Consider the following 27,906-nt stretch of genomic DNA (forward strand, 5'->3'; position numbering starts at 1 on the left):
ATCCTGGTAAATTCTTTTGTGGTATTTTATTGATATTGCCAGCAGGTATAGAGAAGCATGTCTTAAAAATGGAAATGAGTTCCCTCCTCCACTGTTTTCTTTTTGATCATTAAACAATTACGGTACAGAGGATATTAGAGGATATTGATGCCTAACGGGCTAGATCTCTTCTCTGGAGGCTGAAGACCCCCCAGAGCATTCTTTTATTTATTTTAAGGAGGAATGGAGTCGTTGCAGCCAGTATCCCCTATTCTCATTGGAATAACTTTTCCTTGAATAACCACTCCTAGAATAACTCTACAGGCAGTCCTTTCTTTGGACCAGACGCGAGGTTGGAGGCAGCCTCGTTCCTTAAATCGAATACCCGCAGAGTGTTGAAAGCCTAAGAGCCGCAGCAGCCAAAATGACGACGACGCTGCTGTCAGGGACTGACCCTGTAACGTGCCTACTACCATTGTACTTCTTAGGGCTCCTAAATTTGTCCAGAGGACACCCTAGGGAACAGTTGAGCTTTGCGTGCAACCTGGCACAACCGGCAGGTTCGTGTACGGACGTCTGCAAGCAAGCGTTCCTCCTCTCCACCACCCTCCCTCGCCCAGCCGTTTGCGAAGAGCCAAGGGACTAAACCAGGCTGGGAAGAGGTGGAGACTGGAAGCCAAACCCCAGGGGCGGCTCTACTTCAGCTTGAGAACCCGCCTTTAACGGCCGCGGAAGCTCTCGCCCTTTGCCTTTCGCCGAGCGGAAAGAGGCGGCGGGAGAGAAGGCGCCTCTGAGGGAAAGGCGGACCGGGGAAGACGCGTGAAAGAAGCCCCCGAGCAGCCTGAAGCCGGAGGAGGGCCTGGTGGGCTAGGCGGCGAGCCGGGGTACATTTAAAGCAGCCTCTCCGGTCAAGCTGCGTTTCTTATAGGCCTCTTGGCGTCCGTTAGTAAAGCTTTGTTCCTTTTGCTCGTCGTAGGTTTGAGCGTCTGTTGTGTGTATGTGTTTTTTTTTTTTGCCGGTGTTTAATAATAGATTAGATGAGGACTGCGGTTTTATAATGTTTAATGATAGAACGTAAGCAGACGTGCACATCGAACCGTAAGAATAATAAGAGATTTTATGAACTCATGCCGTTTTTCTGCTCTCTGCTGAGGGTCCCGGGCAATTTACTATCTGGGGTCTGCCTTCCTTAGAGCAGGGGTCTCCAATCTTGGCAACGTTAAGACTTGTGGACTTCAATTCCCAGAATTCCTCAGCCAGCTTTGCTGACTGAGGAATTCTGGGAGGTGAAGTCCACAAGTCTTAACGTTGCCAAGGTTGAGGACTTTTGCCTTAGAGCAGGGGTCTTCAAACTTGGCCCTTTTATGACTTGTGGACTTCAACTCCCAGAATTCCTCAGCCAGCATGCCTGGCTGAGAAATTCTGGGAGTTGAAGTCCACAAGTCATAAAAGGGCCAAGTTTGAAGACCCCTGCCTTAGAGTCTTAGAAGAAACATCCTTGACGAAACATCCTTGCCTGTCTCGCCAGTGTTACCAGATCCAGTTTGCATCGTTATCCAATGGGTCCCACGTAATATATTAGGCAGCACTAATTAAGGGGAGAGATGTCCAATATTTTCACCAGATGTAGACATAGCTGCTTGTAGTAAGCCGTACTTTCTGTGTTGACAGAGACAGTGTGATCAAAGGTACCGGTGTGGTGCTTGGACTACCATCCTAAAAATGCATTTGAGTTTGACTTCTCAAAATATTTGGGATATGTGTGATACTGTGGAAGGGAATGTTTAAGAGTGTACTTAGTTCGAGTCATGCAGTAGACCTAGAGATTGACTGATTATGAGCCATCAGGTCAGGGTTTTTGTACTCCTAGCAACCACATAAGAGTTTCTCCATGGCAACCTATCCCTATCCTGATATCTCAGGTCATCCAGTAGAGAAGGAATGTACAGTACAGGTAGTCCTTGACTTAAAACCATTCATTTATTGACCATTCAAAGTTAACAGTGGCATTGAAAAAGTGACTTATGACTGTTTTTCCACACTTACGACTGTTGCAGCATCCCCATGGTCATGTGATCTAAATTTGGATGCTTGGCAACTGGTTCATATTTATGATGGTTGCAGTGTCCCAGGGTCATATGATCACCATTTGCGACCTTCTGAGAAGCAAAGGCAATGGGGAAGCCAGATTCAGTTAACCGTGTTACCAACCTTAATGGTTGCAATGATTCACTTAACAACTGTAGCAAGAACTGCCGTAAAATGGGGCAAAACTCACTTTATAAATATTTCACTTAGCAACGTAAATTTGGGGCTCAATTGTGGTCATAAGTGGAAGACTACCTGTAAATGATTTTTTTGCTTGAATCAGGTTTTCCCATCAGCTTGGAAATTGTTTTGATCTCTTGTGGGGACAATCCTGCTTGACATTGGTAGTCACAGAAGAGTTTTGAATATATTCTTGGAAAGACACAAGTAACACTTGTTTCTTTTTATAAAGAAAAATGAGCATCCCTATGGTAGTTTAGTTTTAGGGATAGTAAGTATAATTTCCCATATATATTTTTTTGAACAACAATGCAAGCATGTCTTGACAATTTTTTTATGCTATATCCACATGATATGTCTAGCTCATCTTTTAGCCATGAGTAAGGCAGCAAGACAGCCTACTGTCTTAGTATTAAAGAAACATTTCCTCCTTTTGTGATACCATTCAAGGGCATCCTAAAAGGGTACTGAATTAGGCTTTGAAACTTGTTAGGACTGTGAAGCACTTTGGATTGAATCTCCCAGAGGTTGCTTCAATGGGTAAACATGGCACCTGCTTGGAATCCCCTGAAATAGCTCTTAACTATTTCCAGAAATATGCATTCAGTCTTCAAAATATCCTTTGAAACATGTGAGAACCTTTGCTTACCAAAGGTTCTCACATGCTTCAAAGGACATTTTGAAGACTGAATGCAAATGCTGCATGGCTTTATGTCCATTAATACGGGGTGAAGTCAGGGGACTTAAAACTAAGGTACAGTAGAGCTGGATAATGGGGACAACACAGCTTTCATGCCAATACAGATAGCTTCAACTCAGTAGTGGGGAAGGGCCCTGTATTTAAGCGAATCTCATTTCAAAATCTGGGAGGAATTGATTCGTCTTTGAAGGCTTCTTTTGGCAAATATCTTTTTTTAAATATTTGTATATTTGAGACACTAGAGCTATAAAACAAGTACATAGCATAACTTTGATCAGTTTTCCTCCTGCAATGCTGTTTAATTTTTATTTTTTTGCTTTTCCTATGTCATCTTCCATTTTTAGATTTCAGAAAAGATTGGCATCCTATCCACCAGTCAACTAAAGTCAAGAGTTCAAAATTACTATGACGGAGGTATATTTTTGTTGAACCGTGCATAAGTAATAGCATATGTTAAGGACACATAGAATTGAATTACTTTCAGCAAAAGTTCAATAGTTCAAAATATGTTATAGAAAAACCTCTAAAGGTTAACCACCTAAGGGACTGAATGAAAGTGGTCAACATACGGAGGTGGTCAGCATACGGAACAACTGTACTGATACAAACATGTGCCTCATTTTATTGTACAGCTTTTATTAGAGAATGTCATACAGAAAAACACATAGTGAAAACATAGGAAAATCATTCCTACAATATTTTATCATGCAAAATCAACACATTTGTTTTGATGTATTGTTGTTCTTATGGTTTGATCATGCTTTCTGAAAAAAAGGCTCAGTTTTAGTCTGTTTCTTATTTTTATGAAGATAAGCGGAGAAGGCACACTCAATGCTGGCTATATCATTCAGCATATGTGGGCATTTTTCCATGGCAAATGACTATCTTCAAATCCTGTATTCTGTGTTAGGAGGAATTGCAGAGGACTGCATTAGAGAACAAGCTGGCAATACTTTGTAATTATAACATGAGAAACATTCTATTTTTTCCACTGTAGCAAGAGCAAGAATGGGAAAACTTAAACAAGTTATTAAGACAACATGGCTTAAGACCTGTATGCCTTGATATGCCTGGAAGTTGCGGAAATGTGCCAGGTAACCTACTCTTTACTAAACTAAATTAAATTCACTATCAGAATCTTGCACTTCTGAAGATTCAGATACTTAAGTACTCATTCATTTGTAAAATATTATTTATTACTGACATTTCTGTGCATATCCACTCCAAATGGTTCTGAGCAGTATGTGATACAAGAGAAACATTGGTAATCCATCAGTGTAAGAAATTTAGGATAGGAAAAGTGGTTTTTCACTAATTAAGGGCAGTCTCAAATGGTCCTATCCCAAAGGACACAATGTGATCCCTTAGCATATAGAACTATGTAGGGCATTCCTCAATATGAAATGGCTGAGATATAATTACATGAAAACAAAATATATTTATAGCTTGAAAAAGATACAAGTACTAAGTTGTGAATACTTGAATTATGCTTATAGTTTTTTTTTCAAGCAAGGAATGATGATAACACTGTACATTGTTAAGGTCTTAATACCATAACCAAACTTCTTTCTCCCAAATTTAGAATCCTCCACTAGGGCCAAATAGTTCTCCTTCCAAGTCTTCTGCAATTGAATGGCTTCCTCTTTGCAATACAAGTACCGTCACTTACACTCAACATGCATAACTCCAAGAATTTGTCAGACAGCATAGCCATTGCTGAAAATGTTAAAGAGTTGATGTCTGCAAATTGCTGAGGGTGGACTACTTATTTTGATGAGTATGGTGTAGTTCATTTGTCAGCTTGGGATTGGGCTGCTAACTCCTAATCAATAGTTCAACGACATACAAAAATCTTTAGTACAAATCTCAAGTTACAACATCAAATATTTCCTCTCTTTTCCCCTTAATATCTACTATCTCGTATTTAAGCTAATACAGTTCTCATTATATCAACTAAGTAAAAACATTATTATTACATTTATCAATAAATTTTTAGCTTAAGGTAAAGGTAAAGGTTCCCCCGCACATGCGTGCTAGTCGTTTCCGACTCTAGGGGCCGGTGCTCATCTCCGTTTCAAAGCCGAAGAGCCAGCTCTTGTCCGAGGACGTCTCCGTGGTCATGTGGCCGGCATGACTAGATGCCAAGGGCGCACGGAACGCTGTTACCTTCCCACCGTAGTGGTCCCTATTTTTCTACTTGCATTTTTACGTGCTTTCGAACTGCTAGGTTGGCAGAAGCTGGGACGAGTAACAGGCGCTCACTCTGTTACGCGGCACTCGGGATTCAACCCGCCAAACTGCCGACCTTCTGATCGACAAGCTCAGCGTCCTAACCCACTGAGCCACCGCGTCCCTTTTACTTTTACATTCAATCTTTTTAAACAATCAATGTCCTGTTATTGGTTTTTCCCCAATTTTTAGTTTCCCATCAATATTCAAATTTAAACATTTGATATTTATAATTTCCAGGCTTTAGGTAACCAAAGTTTCCCTTGTCTCAATTCATAACAGACTCTAATATTCAAAATAAACATCTATTTGAGCACGTTCTGCACACTGATCTGAGAGCAGAGGCATCTAAGATGTACCAAAATAGCATTTGTGTAAATTAAGCTGCTCAGAAAGAAAAAGAACACAGTACTCCCAGCACTTCCTGAAGCAGATACAAAATGTTTATTGGACATTGAAATAAAAATGTTCGAAAGATTAAAACTAAAACAAAATAAACATCTATTTGAATATAGTCTTGTTCTATTTTCTAAAAGTTATCTATTTCCCACCATATTAAATCATCTAATTAATAATTAGCCGGCAGGGCGCAGGACTGCCGGCTCCCGCCCGACACCGGACGGCTCCGCCGATACTGCCTCAAGAGGGAACAGCGTGAGGCGCCTGCCATGGCTCCCTGAGGACTCCTTAGGAGCCGGGGAGCGCACGCGTGCGCAGGACTGCCCTGCCGGCTCCCGCCAGACGCCAGCCTGCCCTGCTTCCTCCACAGTGAGAGGGGAGGGCGTGCCTTCCCGGGCTTGCTGATTTTCCGGCGTATAAGACGAAAAATCTGTTGTCCATGCTTAGCGTGGCACACACAGACACACAATGCAAAGACTAAGTGAACTTCTCTCCTTTTTATCTGCTTTCAGGTGTGATTTTTATATTGCCCACACCTGTTACTTGCCCCAGGTGAGTTTAAAGGAGCATCACATGCTTGAAACAATCTTGTTTACCCACAATTTTGAAAGGGTGCCAATAATTTTGTCCGGCCCATTTTTGGAGTTTTGTTTGACATTATGTCCAATTTGCTTTTTTTCCTCCCTTTTTTGTTGTGTTCCAATACACACAAAGGGAATAAACCTGTGTATAGCAAAACATGTGTTCCTGCAATACTTTTCTGTGAGAAATACTTGATTTTCTTGAAAAATTTCTGGGGTGCCAACAATTTCGGCCATGACTGTAAATGAAGCATAGTATTTCCTAAAGAATGTTCTTTAATAGCATTTTCCATCTAACTCAGCGGTATAGAAAGTATCATAAAAGTCACTTGCTTTGTTATTAGTAATTGGAATTATTTTCCTTTTGCCAGCTCTTATATGATACACTTTTATCATTCTAGCTGATATGGGAGATGCTTTAAAATAATGTATTTTAAAAAGCATGTATTTTTTAAAATACCAGACACAGAGAAAATTGTTATGGACAAACAGTCCTCGGAAGCAGTACAGCATGCACTGAAAACACTAATGGAAGAAACAGAGCGTCAACGAAAAATCATTCGTGGCTTGATAGAAGACAATCACCAGCTTAGGTAATACATTTTCTTAGAATTCAATTGGATGTCGTTCTCTAGATCAGCGGCTCTCAACCTTTTCTATACTCTGCACCCCTAGAACGCTTCTGATATATTCTTGTACCCCTTACAAAAGTTCGAAATAACGGCAACGGATTATGCATATCACTATAATTTTGAAAACCCAAGTTTTCGCACCCCCTTACACCCCCAGGGGGGTACGAGCACCCCTGGTTGGGAACCCTGTTCTCTCTCTCTCTCTCTCTCTCTCTCTCTCTCTCTCTCTCTCCCCTCCCCCCCCACCACACTCTCTTCTCACACACACACACACACACACAGGTGCACACCATATAGGTAAGAAAGAGGATGGTTTGAACCCTGATTTGTGCTTTCAAGCTTTGGATAGCAATTTAAAAATAATAATCTTTGATTAGTTAAAACTAAGAATCCAAGGAAGACATGGAAAGGGGCAGAAAGTCCTGAAGAAACTCCAGTCTAGGTGATGGAATTCATAGAACAGTTTCTAAATAAGAGTGTGTGGGACAAAAATTGTATTGTCTCACTTCCCATTTTCACTTAGCCCCGTCTTCTGATCGCTCTGTTTGGTTTAAAGATTTCTTGGCTTTTCCATTCTGCTGGGGCATTTTGTAAACTCCGTGCATGCTCTCCTCATCGTTGCAAAGATTGCCATTTAGTAGAGATTCTGTGAAAAGCTAACATTGGGTCAGAATCCCATACTTTCAATGTGGATTCATTTCCTTGAGTTCTTACAAGGGAAGGAATGTCAATGCAGCTTCTTTGCAGCAAGATGAGCTTCCTTTATTGCAGTAAGTCCAGGCTGATGCTCTCTTCTGGTTGTGCATTTCAGAAGGCATGACTTAGACCAGGTGTGTCCACTCTGTGGCCCATGGGTTGCATGCAGCTCTGGGCAGCTAGTAATTTGGTTCCACAAGATCATAAACTTTTAGCATTATTATGTAATCTACACACATTAATTATATTACATATTACCGTATTTTCCGGCGTATAAGACGACTTTTGAACCCCTGAAAATCTTCTCAAAAGTTGGGGGGTCGTCTTATACGCCCAGTCGTCTTATACGCCGGAAAAAAAACAAATCAGTCGAGCGTACTTTCTTGCAAAGCCGGGCCGCCCCGTGCAACCGAGCTATCTCCGGCATGGCTCCGGGACGCGGCTGGGCAGGAGCGTCAGGCGGCTCTCCCCACGCGAAGCTTTGCAGGTAACTCGCGGGCTAGGGAGCGGCGCCCTCTGCACGCCCGCGGACCCGGAGCCGTGGCGGAGAGGCGCTTTTTCCCTTTCCCTTCATGGGGGGGTGGTGGTGTGCGCCTCTCCAGGGACTGCTGGGTGGGCCGCGTGAAGCCGAGCGGGGCTTCCCGCGCGAGTGGCTTGGCAGAGGCGCTGGGAGAGGCCGGGGAGCGAGGCGGACTGGTGGACAAAGGCGAGAGGGGCGTACCTGTGCTGAAGGTTCTCCCGGAGCCTGGCCTGGGGCGGGGGCTAGGGAGCGGCACCCTCTGCACGCCCGCGGACCCGGAGCCGCGGCGGAGAGGCGCTTTTTCCCTTTCCCTTCATGGGGGGGTGGTGTGCGCCTCTCCAGGGACTGCTGGGTGGGCCGCGTGAAGCCGAGCGGCGCTTCCCGCGCGAGTGGCTCAGCAGAGGCGCTGGGAGAGGCCGGGGAGTGAGGCGGGCTGGCGGACAAAGGCGAGAGGGGCGTGCCTGTGCTGAAGGTTCTCCCGGAGCCTGGCCTGGGGCGGGGGCAACGCCCCCTGGGCCTGCTTTCCCCCTCTGGCCCCGCTCCTCCCCCGTGCCTGCCGCTCTTCTCGGCCTGGCTTGGGGCTGCGGCTGCCGGCCCCTTGTTCCGGGAAGCCCCGCGAGGAACCATGTGGCTTTTTGCAGTTCTGAAGGTATAGGCTTAGCTTCCTGTTTGCCGGGGCCTTCCAGCAGCTGCAACATTCGAGCAAACTCGCATGGGGCAAAGAGGGAAGGAAGGAGACTTGGGGAGCCTAACTTTTGGGGACCAGCAACTTGGGAAAGCTGTAGCCTCAGGCTTCCTTCCGGACTCACCTGTCACCAGCACCGCTCTTCCCCCCGCGGGGATGCGCTTCCGCCGGGCGGTGCTGGCCGAGACGAGCCAGCAGGCAGCCGTCGTGAGCGCGGTGCTGAGGGGCAGCGGCAGGACAGCCTGGCCCAGCGCCTGCAGGATGGCCAGCAGCCCCACGTGCACGTGCAGCAGCAGCCGCCGGCTCAGCAACAGGTCGGAGCGCAGGAGCCGCACCGCCAGGCTGCCCAGGAAAAGCAGCCACACCGAGAGGCTGCACGCCCAGGCCAGCTCCATGAGGGGCAGGGCGGGAAGCCGGCCGGGAAGAGGGACCGGGAGCCCGGGCCGAGCGCGCCTCGGCCGACCGTGAGAGGGAAGCGGCACGTGAGTTCTAAAAAAGAGGCTGCGGGCGGAGCTGCCCCGCCCTGCGCCGAATGGGAGAAGTTCAAGGCCTGGGGGGGGAAGCAGGAGGGGCGCCGGCCGTGGCGGGGTGGCGGCTGCCCTCTGGCGCTGCCTGCCGCCCGGGAAACACTGCGCCTTGGGGGCCGGCAGAAGCGCGGGAGCAGCAGGAGGGCCGGCGGGTAAGTATTTTCCGGCGTATAAGACAAAACCTTCAAAATCTTCTTAAAAGTAGGGGGTCGTCTTATACGCCGGGTCGTCTTATACACCGGAAAATATGGTACATATTTTATATGCAGCCCAAGACAATTCATCTTCAGTCAGTGTAGCCAAAAGGTTGGATACCCATGACTTAGACTATCTAGGTTTTAATGTATTGTCCAGGATGATACCATATAATACTATGAACCAAGCTCTAAGGTGGTTTCTTTAGCTAGGTTAATGTATAGATCCACCTATGCATCTCCGATTTTGTTAAACTATACTGACTATAATAGATTTAAACAACGTGTGGGCCACAAATTGTACCCCCACACCCCATAAATAAACCCAGCCTTTTTCTTTTGCAATCCATGCTTTATAACTTCTGGACCAAATCATTATAGCTTGTTCAAGAAGCATTATTAAAACAAATGTGATTTAGCAAATTGTATGAGCCTAGCTACAGTCTTTTAGGTGGACGCTCTTATGTTACTTTTGATTTGAACTTATTTGTGGATAGCCTATTGTTTTCGTTAAAGTTTATTTTTATTTGGTTTGGTTTTTTTAATTAGAGATGAATTACGCTTGGAGAGAAGTCGGGCTTCCCGACAGGAACAACGAGCTAATGATTTGGACGTTATTGTGGAAAATGTCAAACATAAAATACGTCAACTAGAAGACGAGTCAATAGCTAATGCTTCTCAGCAACATAACCAAATCAGAGATCTTCAAACAGATCATGAAATTTCACAGGTACTTCAATACCGTTCGGAGTTTGAAATTCTGGGAAGGTTTGTTTATTATAGATGAGAGGCTTTTTAAGAACGATAGCAGCTACAGAACTAATTCTGAATTGCATTATGTCAGAGCAGCAGGTTGTTAACACTTCAAATAAGAGGTGTCCAACCTTGGCAACTTCAAAATTCCCCAGTGAGCCATGCTGTCTTAAGTTGCCAAGGTTGGAAGCCCCTGCTTTAAATGAGCATGCAAGAAAAAAGTGAAAAGTGTTCTCTCTAGCTAGAAGACAGATGCTTTCTTTAAAAATGATACTATGGCCAGCTAGTACTTTTTTTTCCTTTTGCAATTTTCTGGTTTTCTGAACCCAGACAGTGTACCGCCACCAAGCGAAACAGTTGGAGGAGCAAGAAGGGACGATTGCCCATTTACAAAAGGAGATTTCTAAGCTGGGTCTGGAAGAGCAGCAGCGTATCGCCACTCAGAAAAAAATGTTCCGCCAGTTTTGTAAGCAGGCTCCAAGGACTCATTTGGATCAGCAGTAAGAAATTCTGCATGGTTTTCAAAATAAGTCCTAGTTTTGGGGCAAAGTGCACATGTAAAAATCAAACTAGTGTGGGGTTGGGGAGTTGGATCTGCCCCACGTGCCCCGCACTCGCTTATGTTAGGATCGCTGCAGCCAGGCTTCCCGTACCCTGACACCTGTTGCACCTTCTGCTTGCCGTTTGTGGCTGCATGCCACGTGGCGCATCGCACTGGTGCCGCTGCTCGCGGCAGAACACCACATGACTTGTGCCGATCATGATGCTACCACTTGCAGCAAGAGGCTCTGTGGCTCATCACGCCGATCAGGCTGGGTGGCAGCAGTGGCGCGATAGTCGCAACGTCATGTGGCCTGTGAGCAGTGGCAGTGGCACAATCGTCATGAAGAGCCATGTGGACTCTTGGTGCAAGCGGTGGCAGTGGTCTGATGCGTCATGTGGTGTATAGCCGCATGTGGCCGCAGAAGAATATAGGAATTCATGTTAGGTAGTTCTTCTCTGCATTGCACATTGTACTTTTTCTTTTAAAAAAAATGCTTTGATGTGCAAATAAAGAAAAAGAATGAAAATCAAACAACCCCAGTAAAATATACCGTATATACTTGAGTATAAGCCGAATTTTTCAGCCCACTTTTTGGGCTGAAAAATTCCACTTCGGCTTATACTCCAGTCAACAAAAAAACTTACCGAGGACTTGTGCGCGGCCGAGGCTTTGGTGCTTCCGGGATCGCCCGCACCTCTCCCAAGCCACCGCCGTCCGAGACCTGCCGAAGTTTGGGGAGGTTTGGGGAGGTGCGCGCGCACCTCCCCAAACTCCGCGCCTTGCCTGCCTGCTTCTTTCCGCAGCGGAAAGAAGCAGGCAGGCAGGGCGCGGAGGAACGGAGACTTGCCGACGTTTGGGGAGGTTTGGGCGCCTCCCCAAACCTCGGCAGGTCTCCGTTCCTCCGCGCAGACCTGCCGACGTTTGGGGAGGTTTGGGCGCCTCCCCAAACCTCGGCAGGTCTCCGTTCCTCCTGCCGACCTTTGGGGAGGTTTGGGCGCCTCCCCAAACCTCCCCAAACCTCGGCAGGTCTCCGTTCCTCCTGCCGACATTTGGGGAGGTTTGGGCGCCTCCCCAAACCTCCCCAAACCTCGGCAGGTCTCCGTTCCTCCTGCCGACCTTTGGGGAGGTTTGGGCGCCTCCCCAAACCTCGGCAGGTCTCCGTTCCTCCGCGCAGACCTGCCGACCTTTGGGGAGGTTTGGGCGCCTCCCCAAACCTCCCCAAACCTCGGCAGGTCTCCGTTCCTGTTTGGGGAGGTTTGGGCGCCTCCCCAAACCTCCCCAAACCTCGGCAGGTCTCCGTTCTTCCTGCCGACCTTTGGGGAGGTTTGGGCGCCTCCCCAAACCTCCCCAAACCTCGGCAGGTCTCCGTTCCTGTTTGGGGAGGTTTGGGCGCCTCCCCAAACCTCGGCAGGTCTCCGTTCCTCCGCGCAGACCTGCCGACGTTTGGGGAGGTTTGGGCGCCTCCCCAAACCTCCCCAAACCTCGGCAGGTCTCCGTTCCTGTTTGGGGAGGTTTGGGCGCCTCCCCAAACCTCGGCAGGTCTCCGTTCCTCCGCGCAGACCTGCCGACCTTTGGGGAGGTTTGGGCGCCTCCCCAAACGTCCCCAAACCTCGGCAGGTCTCCGTTCCTGTTTGGGGAGGTTTGGGCGCCTCCCCAAACCTCCCCAAACCTCGGCAGGTCTCCGTTCCTCCGCGCAGACCTGCCGACGTTTGGGGAGGTTTGGGCGCCTCCCCAAACCTCCCCAAACCTCGGCAGGTCTCCGTTCCTGTTTGGGGAGGTTTGGGCGCCTCCCCAAACCTCCCCAAACCTCGGCAGGTCTCTGTTCCTCCGCGCAGACCTGCCGACCTTTGGGGAGGTTTGGGCGCCTCCCCAAACGTCCCCAAACCTCGGCAGGTCTCCGTTCCTGTTTGGGGAGGTTTGGGCGCCTCCCCAAACCTCCCCAAACCTCGGCAGGTCTCCGTTCCTCCGCGCAGACCTGCCGACCTTTGGGGAGGTTTGGGCGCCTCCCCAAACGTCCCCAAACCTCGGCAGGTCTCCGTTCCTGTTTGGGGAGGTTTGGGCGCCTCCCCAAACCTCCCCAAACCTCGGCAGGTCTCCGTTCCTGTTTGGGGAGGTTTGGGCGCCTCCCCAAACCTCCCCAAACCTCGGCAGGTCTCCGTTCCTCCGCGCAGACCTGCCGACCTTTGGGGAGGTTTGGGCGCCTCCCCAAACCTCCCCAAACCTCGGCAGGTCTCCGTTCCTCCTGCCGACCTTTGGGGAGGTTTGGGCGCCTCCCCAAACCTCCCCAAACCTCGGCAGGTCTCCGTTCCTCCGCGCAGACCTGGCGACCTTTGGGGAGGTTTGGGCGCCTCCCCAAACCTCGGCAGGTCTCCGTTCCTCCTGCCGACCTTTGGGGAGGTTTGGGCGCCTCCCCAAACCTCCCCAAACCTCGGCAGGTCTCCGTTCCTCCTGCCGACCTTTGGGGAGGTTTGGGCGCCTCCCCAAACCTCGGCAGGTCTCCGTTCCTCCTGCCGACCTTTGGGGAGGTTTGGGCGCCTCCCCAAACCTCGGCAGGTCTCCGTTCCTCCTGCCGACCTTTGGGGAGGTTTGGGCGCCTCCCCAAACCTCCCCAAACCTCGGCAGGTCTCCGTTCTTCCTGCCGACCTTTGGGGAGGTTTGGGCGCCTCCCCAAACCTCCCCAAACCTCGGCAGGTCTCCGTTCCTGTTTGGGGAGGTTTGGGCGCCTCCCCAAACCTCGGCAGGTCTCCGTTCCTCCGCGCAGACCTGCCGACCTTTGGGGAGGTTTGGGCGCCTCCCCAAACGTCCCCAAACCTCGGCAGGTCTCCGTTCCTGTTTGGGGAGGTTTGGGCGCCTCCCCAAACCTCCCCAAACCTCGGCAGGTCTCCGTTCCTCCGCGCAGACCTGCCGACGTTTGGGGAGGTTTGGGCGCCTCCCCAAACCTCCCCAAACCTCGGCAGGTCTCCGTTCCTGTTTGGGGAGGTTTGGGCGCCTCCCCAAACCTCCCCAAACCTCGGCAGGTCTCCGTTCCTCCGCGCAGACCTGCCGACCTTTGGGGAGGTTTGGGCGCCTCCCCAAACCTCCCCAAACCTCGGCAGGTCTCCGTTCCTGTTTGGGGAGGTTTGGGCGCCTCCCCAAACCTCGGCAGGTCTCCGTTCCTCCGCGCAGACCTGCCGACCTTTGGGGAGGTTTGGGCGCCTCCCCAAACGTCCCCAAACCTCGGCAGGTCTCCGTTCCTGTTTGGGGAGGTTTGGGCGCCTCCCCAAACCTCCCCAAACCTCGGCAGGTCTCCGTTCCTCCGCGCAGACCTGCCGACGTTTGGGGAGGTTTGGGCGCCTCCCCAAACCTCCCCAAACCTCGGCAGGTCTCCGTTCCTGTTTGGGGAGGTTTGGGCGCCTCCCCAAACCTCCCCAAACCTCGGCAGGTCTCCGTTCCTCCGCGCAGACCTGCCGACCTTTGGGGAGGTTTGGGCGCCTCCCCAAACCTCCCCAAACCTCGGCAGGTCTCCGTTCCTGTTTGGGGAGGTTTGGGCGCCTCCCCAAACCTCGGCAGGTCTCCGTTCCTCCGCGCAGACCTGCCGACCTTTGGGGAGGTTTGGGCGCCTCCCCAAACGTCCCCAAACCTCGGCAGGTCTCCGTTCCTGTTTGGGGAGGTTTGGGCGCCTCCCCAAACCTCCCCAAACCTCGGCAGGTCTCCGTTCCTCCGCGCAGACCTGCCGACGTTTGGGGAGGTTTGGGCGCCTCCCCAAACCTCCCCAAACCTCGGCAGGTCTCCGTTCCTGTTTGGGGAGGTTTGGGCGCCTCCCCAAACCTCCCCAAACCTCGGCAGGTCTCCGTTCCTGTTTGGGGAGGTTTGGGCGCCTCCCCAAACCTCCCCAAACCTCGGCAGGTCTCCGTTCCTCCGCGCAGACCTGCCGACGTTTGGGGAGGTTTGGGGAGGCGCCCAAACCTCCCCAAAGGTCGGCAGGAAGAACGGAGACCTGCCGAGGTTTGGGTAGGTTTGGGGAGGCGCCCAAACCTCCCCAAAGGTCGGCAGGTCTGCGCGGAGGAACGGAGACCTGCCGAGGTTTGGGGAGGTTTGGGGAGGCGCCCAAACCTCCCCAAACAGGAACGGAGACCTGCCGAGGTTTGGGGAGGTTTGGGGAGGCGCCCAAACCTCCCCAAACAGGAACGGAGACCTGCCGAGGTTTGGGGACGTTTGGGGAGGCGCCCAAACCTCCCCAAAGGTCGGCAGGTCTGCGCGGAGGAACGGAGACCTGCCGAGGTTTGGGGAGGTTTGGGGAGGCGCCCAAACCTCCCCAAACAGGAACGGAGACCTGCCGAGGTTTGGGGACGTTTGGGGAGGCGCCCAAACCTCCCCAAAGGTCGGCAGGTCTGCGCGGAGGAACGGAGACCTGCCGAGGTTTGGGGAGGTTTGGGGAGGCGCCCAAACCTCCCCAAACAGGAACGGAGACCTGCCGAGGTTTGGGGAGGTTTGGGGAGGCGCCCAAACCTCCCCAAAGGTCGGCAGGTCTGCGCGGAGGAACGGAGACCTGCCGAGGTTTGGGGAGGTTTGGGGAGGCGCCCAAACCTCCCCAAACAGGAACGGAGACCTGCCGAGGTTTGGGGAGGTTTGGGGAGGCGCCCAAACCTCCCCAAACGTCGGCAGGTCTGCGCGGAGGAACGGAGACCTGCCGAGGTTTGGGGAGGTTTGGGGAGGCGCCCAAACCTCCCCAAACAGGAACGGAGACCTGCCGAGGTTTGGGGACGTTTGGGGAGGCGCCCAAACCTCCCCAAAGGTCGGCAGGTCTGCGCGGAGGAACGGAGACCTGCCGAGGTTTGGGGAGGCGCCCAAACCTCCCCAAACAGGAACGGAGACCTGCCGAGGTTTGGGGAGGTTTGGGGAGGCGCCCAAACCTCCCCAAAGGTCGGCAGGTCTGCGCGGAGGAACGGAGACCTGCCGAGGTTTGGGGAGGTTTGGGGAGGCGCCCAAACCTCCCCAAACAGGAACGGAGACCTGCCGAGGTTTGGGGAGGTTTGGGGAGGCGCCCAAACCTCCCCAAACGTCGGCAGGTCTGCGCGGAGGAACGGAGACCTGCCGAGGTTTGGGGAGGTTTGGGGAGGCGCCCAAACCTCCCCAAACAGGAACGGAGACCTGCCGAGGTTTGGGGACGTTTGGGGAGGCGCCCAAACCTCCCCAAAGGTCGGCAGGTCTGCGCGGAGGAACGGAGACCTGCCGAGGTTTGGGGAGGCGCCCAAACCTCCCCAAACAGGAACGGAGACCTGCCGAGGTTTGGGGAGGTTTGGGGAGGCGCCCAAACCTCCCCAAAGGTCGGCAGGAAGAACGGAGACCTGCCGAGGTTTGGGGAGGTTTGGGGAGGCGCCCAAACCTCCCCAAAGGTCGGCAGGAGGAACGGAGACCTGCCGAGGTTTGGGGAGGCGCCCAAACCTCCCCAAAGGTCGGCAGGAGGAACGGAGACCTGCCGAGGTTTGGGGAGGCGCCCAAACCTCCCCAAAGGTCGGCAGGAGGAACGGAGACCTGCCGAGGTTTGGGGAGGTTTGGGGAGGCGCCCAAACCTCCCCAAAGGTCGGCAGGAGGAACGGAGACCTGCCGAGGTTTGGGGAGGCGCCCAAACCTCCCCAAAGGTCGCCAGGTCTGCGCGGAGGAACGGAGACCTGCCGAGGTTTGGGGAGGTTTGGGGAGGCGCCCAAACCTCCCCAAAGGTCGGCAGGAGGAACGGAGACCTGCCGAGGTTTGGGGAGGTTTGGGGAGGCGCCCAAACCTCCCCAAAGGTCGGCAGGAGGAACGGAGACCTGCCGAGGTTTGGGGAGGCGCCCAAACCTCCCCAAAGGTCGGCAGGAGGAACGGAGACCTGCCGAGGTTTGGGGAGGCGCCCAAACCTCCCCAAAGGTCGGCAGGAGGAACGGAGACCTGCCGAGGTTTGGGGAGGTTTGGGGAGGCGCCCAAACCTCCCCAAAGGTCGGCAGGAGGAACGGAGACCTGCCGAGGTTTGGGGAGGCGCCCAAACCTCCCCAAAGGTCGGCAGGTCTGCGCGGAGGAACGGAGACCTGCAGAGGTTTGGGGAGGCGCCCAAACCTCCCCAAAGGTCGGCAGGAGGAACGGAGACCTGCCGAGGTTTGGGGAGGCGCCCAAACCTCCCCAAAGGTCGGCAGGAGGAACGGAGACCTGCCGAGGTTTGGGGAGGTTTGGGGAGGCGCCCAAACCTCCCCAAAGGTTGGCAGGAGGAACGGAGACCTGCCGAGGTTTGGGGAGGTTTGGGGAGGCGGCCAAACCTCCCCAAAGGTCGGCAGGAGGAACGGAGACCTGCCGACGAGCCGCGGCCACACAGGGTATTCCTGTGTATTCAGGCTTGCAAAATGGCGGATCGAGCCTCTGCTGGCGGCAGAGGCTTGCAGAACGGCGGATCGGCTTATACTCGAGTCAATAACTTTTTCCAGTTTTGGGGGGTGAAATTGGGGGTCTCGGCTTATACTCGAGTCGGCTTATACTCAAGTATATACGGTACATAAAAGAAAAAAAGTCAACTATCTCAATTTATGGTTTACCCTTGATTTCACAGAGAAATATTGATCAGCCTTGGCATTGTACTGACAGAAAACTACTTTATAGATGAAAAGTGAATATATGTAAATTAGCCTAGGTTGAATCCTTCTGGTCTCACATTATCTTTTCAAACATCAAAGATCATCTTCTTTGCTAATGCACCTGAGTCTAATTGCAAATCTGCAATGTGTTTGCTACCATGTTAAATTGTACATCTTTCTTTAGGGACATACAAAACTTACATTCATACGGTTTGGGTTCATTTATATTATTTACATAATACGTTGATGGAAAAGTACTGTAGAATTCCAAAATTTGAATAGAATTGTTAATGAACAAAATAGCCCAGAAACATAGTAAGAAATATGATGGGTAAAAGCATCTTGGAAATACCATTTTAGATTTCATATTTTTAAAAGACAGTTTCTATCTTCCCCTCCAGATGTTTTGGCCCATCGTGTTCATCAGCCACAACCAGCAATAACAGGGTAAAATTTACAGAGTCTCTAGCTTGCCCATATTCATCCCGCAACTGTTTGGATTTAATTTCATTTCCACAAAAAAGGGAACCTTTACTAGAGAAGTTTTAAGTTACATTTATATCTGCTTATTCAATATTATTAATTTCTCGACTCAGTGGATTTGTAAATGTGGATTTTTTTCTGACAGATAACATTTTCTGCAAAACTAATCTTTCTCAATGGCATACATATATCTTGCAAAGTGTTGTCTTTATACTTAATGGTTATCTTTGATAGTTCAGCTTCTAGCAAAAAAAATACAACAAACTACTAAGGAAAGATAGTACAGTAAGCTAAACTTTGTCTACAAATTCACATTCTTTCTTATAAAAGTTATTCTTAGGGCAGAGTGAGGTATCATCCATGTTTAACATTTGTTGATTTATATTAAATTAGGGTACCCTTCTTTTTCAGGATTTGGTGTCTGATTGATTATTATGAATCTCAGATCAGCCATGTAAGAAAAGAACTAAGGTAGGTAAAATGGTTGGTCTTGTTCAATTGATGGTCTTATCCTATGACTGAAAGTTATACTTCAGATGCCAAAATAGTTAAGAGAGACATATTAGCGGGGGATCACCAACTCCTCTTAGACTGTAACTTGCATCAGCCTTCATCACTTAGTCATGCTGTCAAAGACTAATGAAAGTTGGTCTTTAAAACTATTTGGAACATCACGTTACCCATCCCAACCCAATACATAACTGAGATTTATGAAAAAATTCATTTAAAATAAGTGGGGTCAAGCAGCTGACATAGCAACCTTACATCGCATCCAACATTTTTTTGAATAGACTTTGCTTTTGTTGTTGTTGTTGTTGTGTTGAAATTCTTTGGAGCCAACTTGCAAAAGGGGAGGGGAAGGTAGATGGAAGAAGAAGAAGCATCTTTTTGGCCAAACAAATTCACCCTGTTAAATGTAAAAGTTTGTTTTGTACTTCCGTTTTGTACTTTCACTTAAGTGAAACTTACTTTAACCCAATTCCTTCATAGGAAATATAAGAAAGAGACTAATCATTTACAAGACGAAGGAAAAGATGAGGATGAATTCTTGAAGAATATAGATGCTACTGCTAATTACAAAGCTCTGCTGATGGTAAGGAACCTCTGTATAATCTTAGAGGTAGATCTGGAATCTGGACAACCTCTAGGCACAAAGTTATAACTTTCCCAGTTGGTAAATTATAGTGTGATTCACATTAGGATTATGCTGAAGGCATTGGTTGATAGCCATCAAACGTATCCCACTAATGTCTACAAATGAGAAACCAAACTTAGAGAACCCGGAGAACCTTATCCTGCAATCATGAGCTACATTTAGCCTCTACCATCATAGTTTGTATAAACTATGTATATCCAAAACCCATTTTGCTTTTTTCAGCAAGCATTTATTTTTTGTAGCATAACTCATACTGTCCGCTATCTTTTCACTAGAATCTTCCTAATTTTTCCCTCCATTTTCCCATTATTTGTAAACATTCTGCCAAATATAGCAATTCATCTTACTGCTCTTATTTACCAATTTCATTTGAAAGATAAAGCATTGCAAATTATATTTTATATCTTCCGATATTTTCAAGTAGTTAAATAAATGGATTTAAATAATTAGAATTGTTATTTTAAGGAGTTTTTAAAAAAAATATAATATTAACTTTGGATTCCCTGGGTTAAACTTTAAATAAATCATTGTTTTTCAGTGTTTTAGTATCTTATTAATCGTCTGTTTAATTGTTAGGGTAAGCGACAAAGTGCTGTGTTTGCATGCATATGTATGAGTGTAACGTTTGTAATAAATATTTCCAAGTCTTTCCAGACACAAATAATTGAAACAAAAGCTCGAAATGAACAGCTTATGCATGAAAATACTAATCTCAAGAAAGAGATGGAAATTAGGTGAGTGGGAAAAATAATTTCAGCATAGCATGCATGCATGGATATGATTAAAATCCTGGATCCTAAATTCTGTGTGAAAACATTCAATGCTGAACATCAAACAATCTCTACGAGATACTTTTCAACTATCTGATTCATGTTATCATAGCAATAGATGACCATTTAATAAACTTGCTGAGAGCGACAGAAGCATGATCTGTGAATCCTTTTGGCAGGGATGTTACTGGCCTTGTAAAAGCAACAACAGCAATAAATCTACAAGACAAATCTATTCATTGTGAAACTTCACAGAACCCTCTTCTTCCCTTTTAGGCCAACTGTGCAAGAACTAAAATTTTATAAACACCAAGTGAAGAAGCTGGAGAAAATATTAAAGAACATCAAGTAATGTATTTCAAATAAGCATTAATCATTAACCTGTTTTGCAGATGGATAAAAATAGAGCCTGTGTAATGATTATTGATCTGAGATTTTGGGTTTAGACACTTTAAAAGGGAGGAAGCCAAAATGGGAGCACAGCCAAAGAGAAAATCAAGGAGTATAACTCAAGGGCCACTCAACCCATTTTTTAAACTATAATTTGTGCTGTTACTTTTTTTCTGAGCTTTGAAAGCTACGATTTGTGTAAAACAAATACCTTAAGAAACAATTAGAATGGAATCTTTCACGTTTATATGGATGCCGACCGTACAGTTTACTTTAGATTTTGTGACTCCATGTTTGCTCTATAAGCCCTGGATTATAAAGCAGTTTATTTAGTGCTTCTCCCTCTCCTCTCTCGGGTTGCTTGTTAGATCACTTGAGAGCAGTGAAGAAGAAAACATGAAAGAAAATAGAGAACTTAAAAAAGGTTTGGGAGGAAGCCAGCTGCAGGAAGTTTGCAGAAGATATTTACAGGTGAGTGGATTTTTGTTGCAGACATTCTGCAAAAAAAACAACAACTATAAAATGAAGAAAAGGTTTCTCACTCATTGGTATAGTGCAGGGGTAGGCAGCTATGGCAATGTACAACCTATGGACTTCAACTTCCAGAATTCCTGAGCCAACATGGCTCAGTTATTCTGGGAGTTGAAGTTCCTAGGTCATGAATGAGCTATGAATGGCCTCAGGTTTACTGTTTGTTACTCTCCTCCTCTTTCATGGCTACGAAGATATTGTGATTAGTTATGAGAAGCCTGGTTCTTCCAATTTAACCTAGCCCACTTAACACAGAGAACTGTGGTTTGTTTTTGATTCTCAGGGGAAAAAAACAGTAGGCTTCCTGCTACTGATTTGTTCCCTAACTTGAATTTTGACAAATCATAATTCCTTGAATTTATATGACATCTTATTTAAACAAGAAAGAGAAAGGAAAAGGCAATGAGCTGCCTCCTATTGCGGGAAGCCACGTTTTCCCAGTTAAGTGTGTAAGTGAGCCAGAAAATATGCCTTTATTAAAAGCTTGTGGCCGCGCGGGTAGTGATGGGAGCATCCCGATGCTCCCATATTACACCCCTCCTGCGTGAGCTGCATTGGCTACCGGTTGTCTTCCGGGCGAGATTTAAGGTGCTGGTACTTACCTTTAAAGCCCTACATGGCTTAGGCCCGGGATATCTGCAGGACCGTCTGCTGCCGGGGACGACTTCCCATCGCCCAGTGCGCTCACACAGAGAGGGCCTCCTCAGGGTGCCGTCGGCCAGACAATGTCGGCTGGCGACCCCCAGGGGGAGGGCCTTCTCTGTGGGAGCGCCAGCCCTTTGGAATCAACTCCCCCTTGAGCTTCGGATGGCCCCGGACCTCCGGTCCTTTCGCCGCGACCTCAAGACGTTCCTTTTCCATCAGGCTGACCTGGATTGATGATGGGTTTTTAAAAGTTTTAATTTTTAACTGTGTAATTAATATTTGGGGCTATTTAATTTTTTTTCTTAACTTTTGTACTGTTGGTTTTTTATTGTTGTTAGCCGCCCTGAGTCCTTTGGGAGATAGGGCGGCATATAAGTCCCCATAATAAAAAATAAATAAATAAATTTAACTCCCTTTTCCTCTAAAAATGCCATTTGGCGTCAATAGAATTGAAGCTTTTCTTGAATGCTTCTTGATTGTATTGAGAATAATCTCACTGGGTTATACCAGCTGGCAGCATATATTTTCAGATTGTAGAATTGTAACTCTGATAACTGCTAAGACACTAACTTCTATGTGGGGATGCCATATTTCCTACAGTGTAACCTCCTTGATGTTGCTTTACAGTAAATATAACATTTGCAGTGTGGAACACCTATTCTCTTACCATTTGTATTGCAGGCAGAACAAAACTACCACACATCAATTCTAGTCAGGTGCAAACAAATTTATGCTTCTGGCTTTTTACATTGTGACTTCCATGTCTACTAGTCTTTCTTCCAGTTTAAACCATTTTTTATTACTCGTGCGAACTAGAATTTGCTCCGTAGTAAAAATTACCTCCCAAAAAAGCTTGCAAACCAAACCATAATTTAATGTTACCTCCCAGACAGTGAAAAATTAATAAGTATGGGAGTTGGTGAGTAGGAAGAAGCCTGATTATGAAATACTTCACTGGAGGAAGTCCATCATAATCGCTGTTGGAGCAAAACCCAACAGAAGTGTAGCTGTCTTAGATCTTATTATTTCAATGAAAGAGTTGAATGTTTGCCTAACTGTCCATTTAAACCTGGAATTTTAACTAGGACTGGATTGTACTCAATGTTCCTCAGATGTACTCCAGCCATGTGACTGTCTGGAACGTTTTACAAAGATTAGTGAATAATGATTTTTTCCCCCTAATGTTTTAACTCTAAAGGTATTATCGAGCATTGACTCTATTATCAGAAGCCCAAGAAGAGCTCCTCTAATAACACTCATGCAGAAAAAGGGCCTTGGGAAAAGCTGTACCGAGGAGGGAAGTGGATTTGAGCATCTCCCTGCTGTGGTTGAAATCTGGGCTGAGCAGCTAATGGCCCTGAAGGTACTGGTGCTCTTTGACTGCTCTCTTCAGCCTGGGGACCTGCCCCTGTGCCTGGCTCTTCCAGGGCACATCCTTTGTGTTTTCCCCATGTCTTTTCAGTGAGTGTAAATTCAACGTGCAAGTAGTTAAATAATAACAAATGTATCTTGCAGTAGGGACGCGGTGGCTCAGTGGGTTAGGACGCTGAGCTTGTCGATCAGAAGGTCGGCAGTTTGGCGGGTTGAATCCCGAGTGCCGCGTAACAGAGTGAGCGCCTGTTACTCGTCCCAGCTTCTGCCAACCTAGCAGTTCGAAAGCACGTAAAAATGCAAGTAGAAAAATAGGGACCACTACGGTGGGAAGGTAACAGCGTTCCGTGCGCCTTTGGCGTCTAGTCATGCCGGCCACATGACCACGGAGACGTCCTCGGACAAGCGCTGGCTCTTCGGCTTTGAAACAGAGATGAGCACCGGCCCCTAGAGTCGGAAACGACTAGCACGCATGTGCGGGGGAACCTTTACCTTTACCTTTACCTTTACCTTGCAGCAGAGAATTTGTTACGCTTTATCCTGTGAAGTCTCTCTCTCTCTCTCTCTCTCTCGCTCTCTCCCCATTTGAAATACTTTGTTTTTAAAACAAGGAGAAGGATCTGGGAGCCTAATAATGAACTTCCCACAGCATCCTGTTTAATTCTTACACTGAAAAGCCCAAAAGAATAACACATCGTCTTTTTTGTTGTTGTTGTTGTTCCTTCAAGATCTTGCACCAGTCCCTGAAAAAGCTCTCCCTGCAATTAGTTCCTTGGCATACCAAAACTATGCAGGATACCAATGAATGTATTAGAGTTGAGGACCTTCAGCAAATAGTAGATGAAATCTCTGAAGAAGTAGGCAATGAAGAAAAGGTAATTTTGTTCAAAAGTTCTGATTATTCAGAAGTATCAGTTTAATGTGTTCCCTATGTGGAAATAATATGATAATAGTTTGTCATTTGAGGCCTGAATGCACATATACATTCATTCGTATGGATGTAATGTGGGCTTATAATGATCTCAAACCTTAATTTGCCTATCTATTTAGAAAACGACACGCTAGTAGAATCCTAGGCTTCAGACAGAATACATCCCTGGAATTCGATTACGTTTAATCAGGATTGAAATGATCAGTGGGCTCCTTTTGTCTTTATTTATACCCTACAGAAAAGTCTGATTCCTTCACAACAAACCTTGTATACCATTGTCTGTCATTTTCAAAAACTGTTTGATGTGAAGACCCTAAATGGCATTTACCCTCGAATGAATGAGGTTTATACAAAACTTGGTGAAATGATCAACGCTATGAGGAACCTCTGTGACCTCTTAGAACTAGGTAAGAAACTGTTGCTCTTCCTCTGACCTGCTCAGAGTCAGACCAGGATAATGTGGAGATGAGGAAGAGCTCAGCTGTGTTCTTTGAAAGGGGTCTGTAGGCTGAAAGGGCACGATAACTTTACCATAAGTTTTGCAGGAAGAGAATGGCTGCCATAAAAACTTTACCCAAGGGAAATGCTTTTCCTGCATCTTAAATTTAATTGAAAATGTATGTTGAGGTAAAGTAAAAGTTGAGGATGGAATAATAAAATAGAGGACACAGCACCAAGTCATATTGAATTCTACATATTTTGTTTGGTTTCATTTTAATATTTAAAGTTTGGTCATATACAAGCTCAGCAAAGCATGTTGCAAAAGACCATTAAATGCAGCAACAGATTTGCTGTTGACTCTTTCAGAGTTACAGATTTAAAAAACCCATGTAAGGCAGTATAGTTCTGCAGCTCCCAGGACTGTATTACATGGCCACAAGAAAGACTGGAAATACACTTTGGAAGAGATCTGATAGCTCCTTCGCTATGACCTTACAGAAAAGTCCATCATTTTTTAACGTGGAAAGATGAATGGGAAGCAGGTTAAAAATCATCATATATTCCCCATATGCATCTTCCTTCCTTCCTTCCTTCCTTCCTTCCTTCCTTCCTTCCTTCCTTCCTTCCTTCCTTCCTTCCTTCCTTCCTTCCTTCCTTCCTTCCTTCCTTCCTTCCTTCCTTCCCTCCCTCCCTCCCTCCCTCCCTCCCTCCCTTTTTTAATTGTAAATTATTATTATTTATAGTTTTAATGTTTACTGGATTTTAATGTTTGTAAACCATCCGGAGTTGCCTGTAGGCCAGGTGGGTGCCATACAAGTTTAATCAATCAATCAGTTACTCAGGTAAATCAATCAATCTCCACACATAGTCCTAATTCTCTTTCCAATATCCTAGTGCTGTTCTAAATGCCCTTTTTTCTTCATTGCCTATAAAGAAAGGTTTTCTTCCTATAAAGAAATGACAGGAAGAAACTTTCTTCCATCCCATACTGTTGGCATGATCCAAGCCAGTCTTGTGAAATATCAGGGCCTCCAAAATACCAGGATTGCTCTGTTAATCCTGTTGGTCTTATCCTTACACTATCAGTACCACAATCATTTTAATGGGTTGTTAGTTTCGCCTTCCCCTTAAAAACTCTGGTGTGCTGTCTTGCACAATATTTTCCTACCTTGCATAGTTTGGATGTTTTGAGTTGGCAACCATTTCGAACAGCTTGCTGTTTAATTTGCTCCCATTTACCTATTGTGCAATGTTGCACAGAAACTGATACAATGTTTCTTCATAGATAGCTCAGCACCACCTAGTGTCCTGGTGAACACTGTTGGAAAGCTATGCAATTTGTTTAATGAGAATGTGGCCTGGCAGGTGGAACAACTCCTGGGCACACAAGACATTGAAAGGTATGTAGAGCTTCATAGTCAACTAATAGTAGCTTTACAAAGATGCCTTTAGCCCTACATTCTAAATTCATAATGGAGAGAGAATGGTGTGACATCCTGTTGGGTATTTGAAGAACACTATCATGGCCATCATACCCATATTACTCAAGGCAAATCCTAGATGGCTTTTTTGATCTTTTTGGGGCTTAATTTATAGTGTCTTGATCCTCTTTGCCTTTTTCTGAATGTATTCCATTTTCTCACAGTGCTCCTTAAAAATGGGGTGTCCAAAGGTGGGTATGGGTACTTTAGGCGAGGCCTGACCATAGGAGAAGAGAATGGAATGCTTAATTTTTCTGCTTAAGTATTCTTTTGATATCACAGGTAGTCCTCACTTAATGATACTAATTGGGACCGGCAACTCTGTCCCTAAGGATTTGGTCCTAAAGGAAGATGTCATACAGCCACACTAATTTATGATTGCAGTTGCAGCAGTTCCAGTTGCCATTAGTAGGTGAATCCCACACAATCACAGTGTCCTGTGATCATGTGATCATTTGCAACTTTCTGCTGGTTTCTCCATTGACTGCCTGTTGGAAACTGGCAAGAAAGGTCACAAATGGTGATCACATGACTGTGGATATTGCAATCCTCGTAATTGCCAGCCAGTTGCCAAGTGCCCAGATCACAATCATGTGACTGCAGGAATCCTGCAACAGCCGCAAGTACAAGGAATAATCATAAGTCCCCTCATTCGGTGCCATTGTAACTTCAGATGGTCACTGAATGAGTGATTGCTGAATGAAGACTGCCTGTACATTTCTGCTGAGTTTAAAACTACATTTGTCTTTTTACAGCCACATCACACTGCTGTTTCATACTCAATTTGCAGTTAACTGTAATTAGTTGACCACCGTGATAAGATTAGGGCATGTTCTTTAAATGACAAAAGGAGAGAATGGATGTTTGTAAAATTGATATTTTTCAGCATTATCTACAAGTTAGAAGAACATGACGACTTTTTCCCAGCATTTCATGCTCTTATTGACAACTTACTTCGTGTTCTGGGTAAGCACTTTCTGCAAATTAATGATAATGGATAGAGGGGCCTGGGCTTTCAGTACATTATTCCACATGAATTTTGTTTTCACCCGAATTTAAGGGCAACATTTAGCTGTCTTCTGAAATATATCTCAAAGAAATTTATAATTATGTGGCACGATCCATTGTCCTTGTAAGTCAATGTTGCATATCCCGCCTCAAAAAAGTATTGAGAACAGCAGTCAAAGACTACCTAAATCTATTGCTGAGTAATGTCTAGAACAGGGGTGTCAAATTGCCATCCCGTGGGCTGGATGCATCATAGCGAAACCGTGCCCACCCATTGCCGGCAATGGCAAAAAAGTTGCGATACGTCATGACACGTCATGTGATGTTGCGAGTTTGACACCCCTGGACTCTAGAAAGTAATATTATAAATAATTATAACTGTTAAATAGTTTTTCCCTGTTTGCATTCTTCTTTTTTGGAATATACACCTATGTGATTATTACTCTTGCTATCAGGACCAAGTAGAAAGTGATCTTAGGATTATTCAGCAAAATTCATAGTAATTACATAAGGATTGTTTTACATTGGCTAGTTATTGGGGGGAGGAGCATTGCCAACCATTCAGCAGGACAATTTTCTCATGATGTTGCTGAGAACGATACAGTGTGACTACATCTTTTGAGAGGCTCCGTGCATTTGCTTTGAAGGCATTTTAAGGACTTCCCAGTACCCCCAAATACTTCCCCTTGGATTGCCACTGAGGGTTGCTTGTTTTTACTGCCATTTTCGTTGGAGGAGTCCACTGTGAATATAGGTGAGATGACCTTGGAAAAACCCCTGAACTAGCCATGTTCAGCCTCCTTGGGGACATGCTTTTATGAAGTGTAGCAATATTGCAAGCAAAAACCCCTTCTGAACTGTGTGATCTGTTTCAGAAGCTGATGAATGTAATTTTAAGAAATCCTTAGAATGTATAGTAAACCCTGGTCATTTTGAGTGTGGGGTTCTATACTTCCAGATTGGAGTTTTCCATTGATAAACTATAGCCTGGTTAGTTTATAGTTTACTTCTGAAATGTAATGCATATTTTACATAGTTTATACTATAAAGTATAAATATAGGGCCATACATTTTAAGCATTCCATTGGATATCTAAAAATAGGTGACATTGAATTGAAAAGGCAAAACGTGTGCAAAATTGCTTTTGTTTCAGAAGTCAGAAGTCTCACAGAAATATTACCTGCTGTACAGAAGCTGAAATGGATGGTCCAATGATATAAACTAAATGTAAACTTTTAACATGTTGACTACCTCTTATGTATTTTTGAATATTTTTATTAAAAATGTCTAAACAGAATCTTGAAGATTTGTTATTTGCTTTCAATAGCATAGGGACCGAGTTTTCAAAGCAGATTAATAAGGAGTATTAATGAACAGAATATTGGTAGTTAATAAGTCATAAGCAGCTATT

At 46.7% G+C, this 27,906-nt stretch overlaps 1 protein-coding gene across 3 annotated transcripts; it reads left to right on the plus strand.

The window, feature by feature from the left end:
* The first annotated feature begins 531 nt into the window (after positions 1-531).
* On the plus strand, positions 532-27,792 carry CEP70 (centrosomal protein 70). Of its 3 annotated transcripts, none has more exons than XM_081327980.1 (17): positions 532-921; positions 3,292-3,361; positions 3,945-4,041; positions 6,620-6,749; positions 9,960-10,140; positions 10,494-10,663; positions 18,183-18,242; positions 18,762-18,864; positions 19,573-19,661; positions 19,974-20,045; positions 20,456-20,558; positions 22,462-22,626; positions 23,363-23,509; positions 23,804-23,972; positions 25,292-25,406; positions 26,374-26,453; positions 27,649-27,792. In XM_081327980.1, the coding sequence occupies exons 2-17, from the start codon at positions 3,353-3,355 to the stop codon at positions 27,708-27,710; spliced, it is 1,752 nt and encodes a 583-aa protein (XP_081184106.1). In that variant the 5' UTR covers positions 532-921; positions 3,292-3,352; the 3' UTR covers positions 27,711-27,792. The 3 variants fall into 3 exon arrangements, with proteins under 3 accessions (XP_081184106.1, XP_081184105.1, XP_081184107.1); XM_081327979.1 differs by having other exon boundaries at positions 532-863; XM_081327981.1 differs by having other exon boundaries at positions 532-863; positions 27,652-27,792.
* Positions 27,793-27,906: the final 114 nt, after the last annotated feature.

The sequence above is a fragment of the Vipera berus genome, assembly GCF_964194415.1.
Source record: "Vipera berus genome assembly, chromosome: 1".
NCBI lineage: Eukaryota > Metazoa > Chordata > Lepidosauria > Squamata > Viperidae > Vipera > Vipera berus.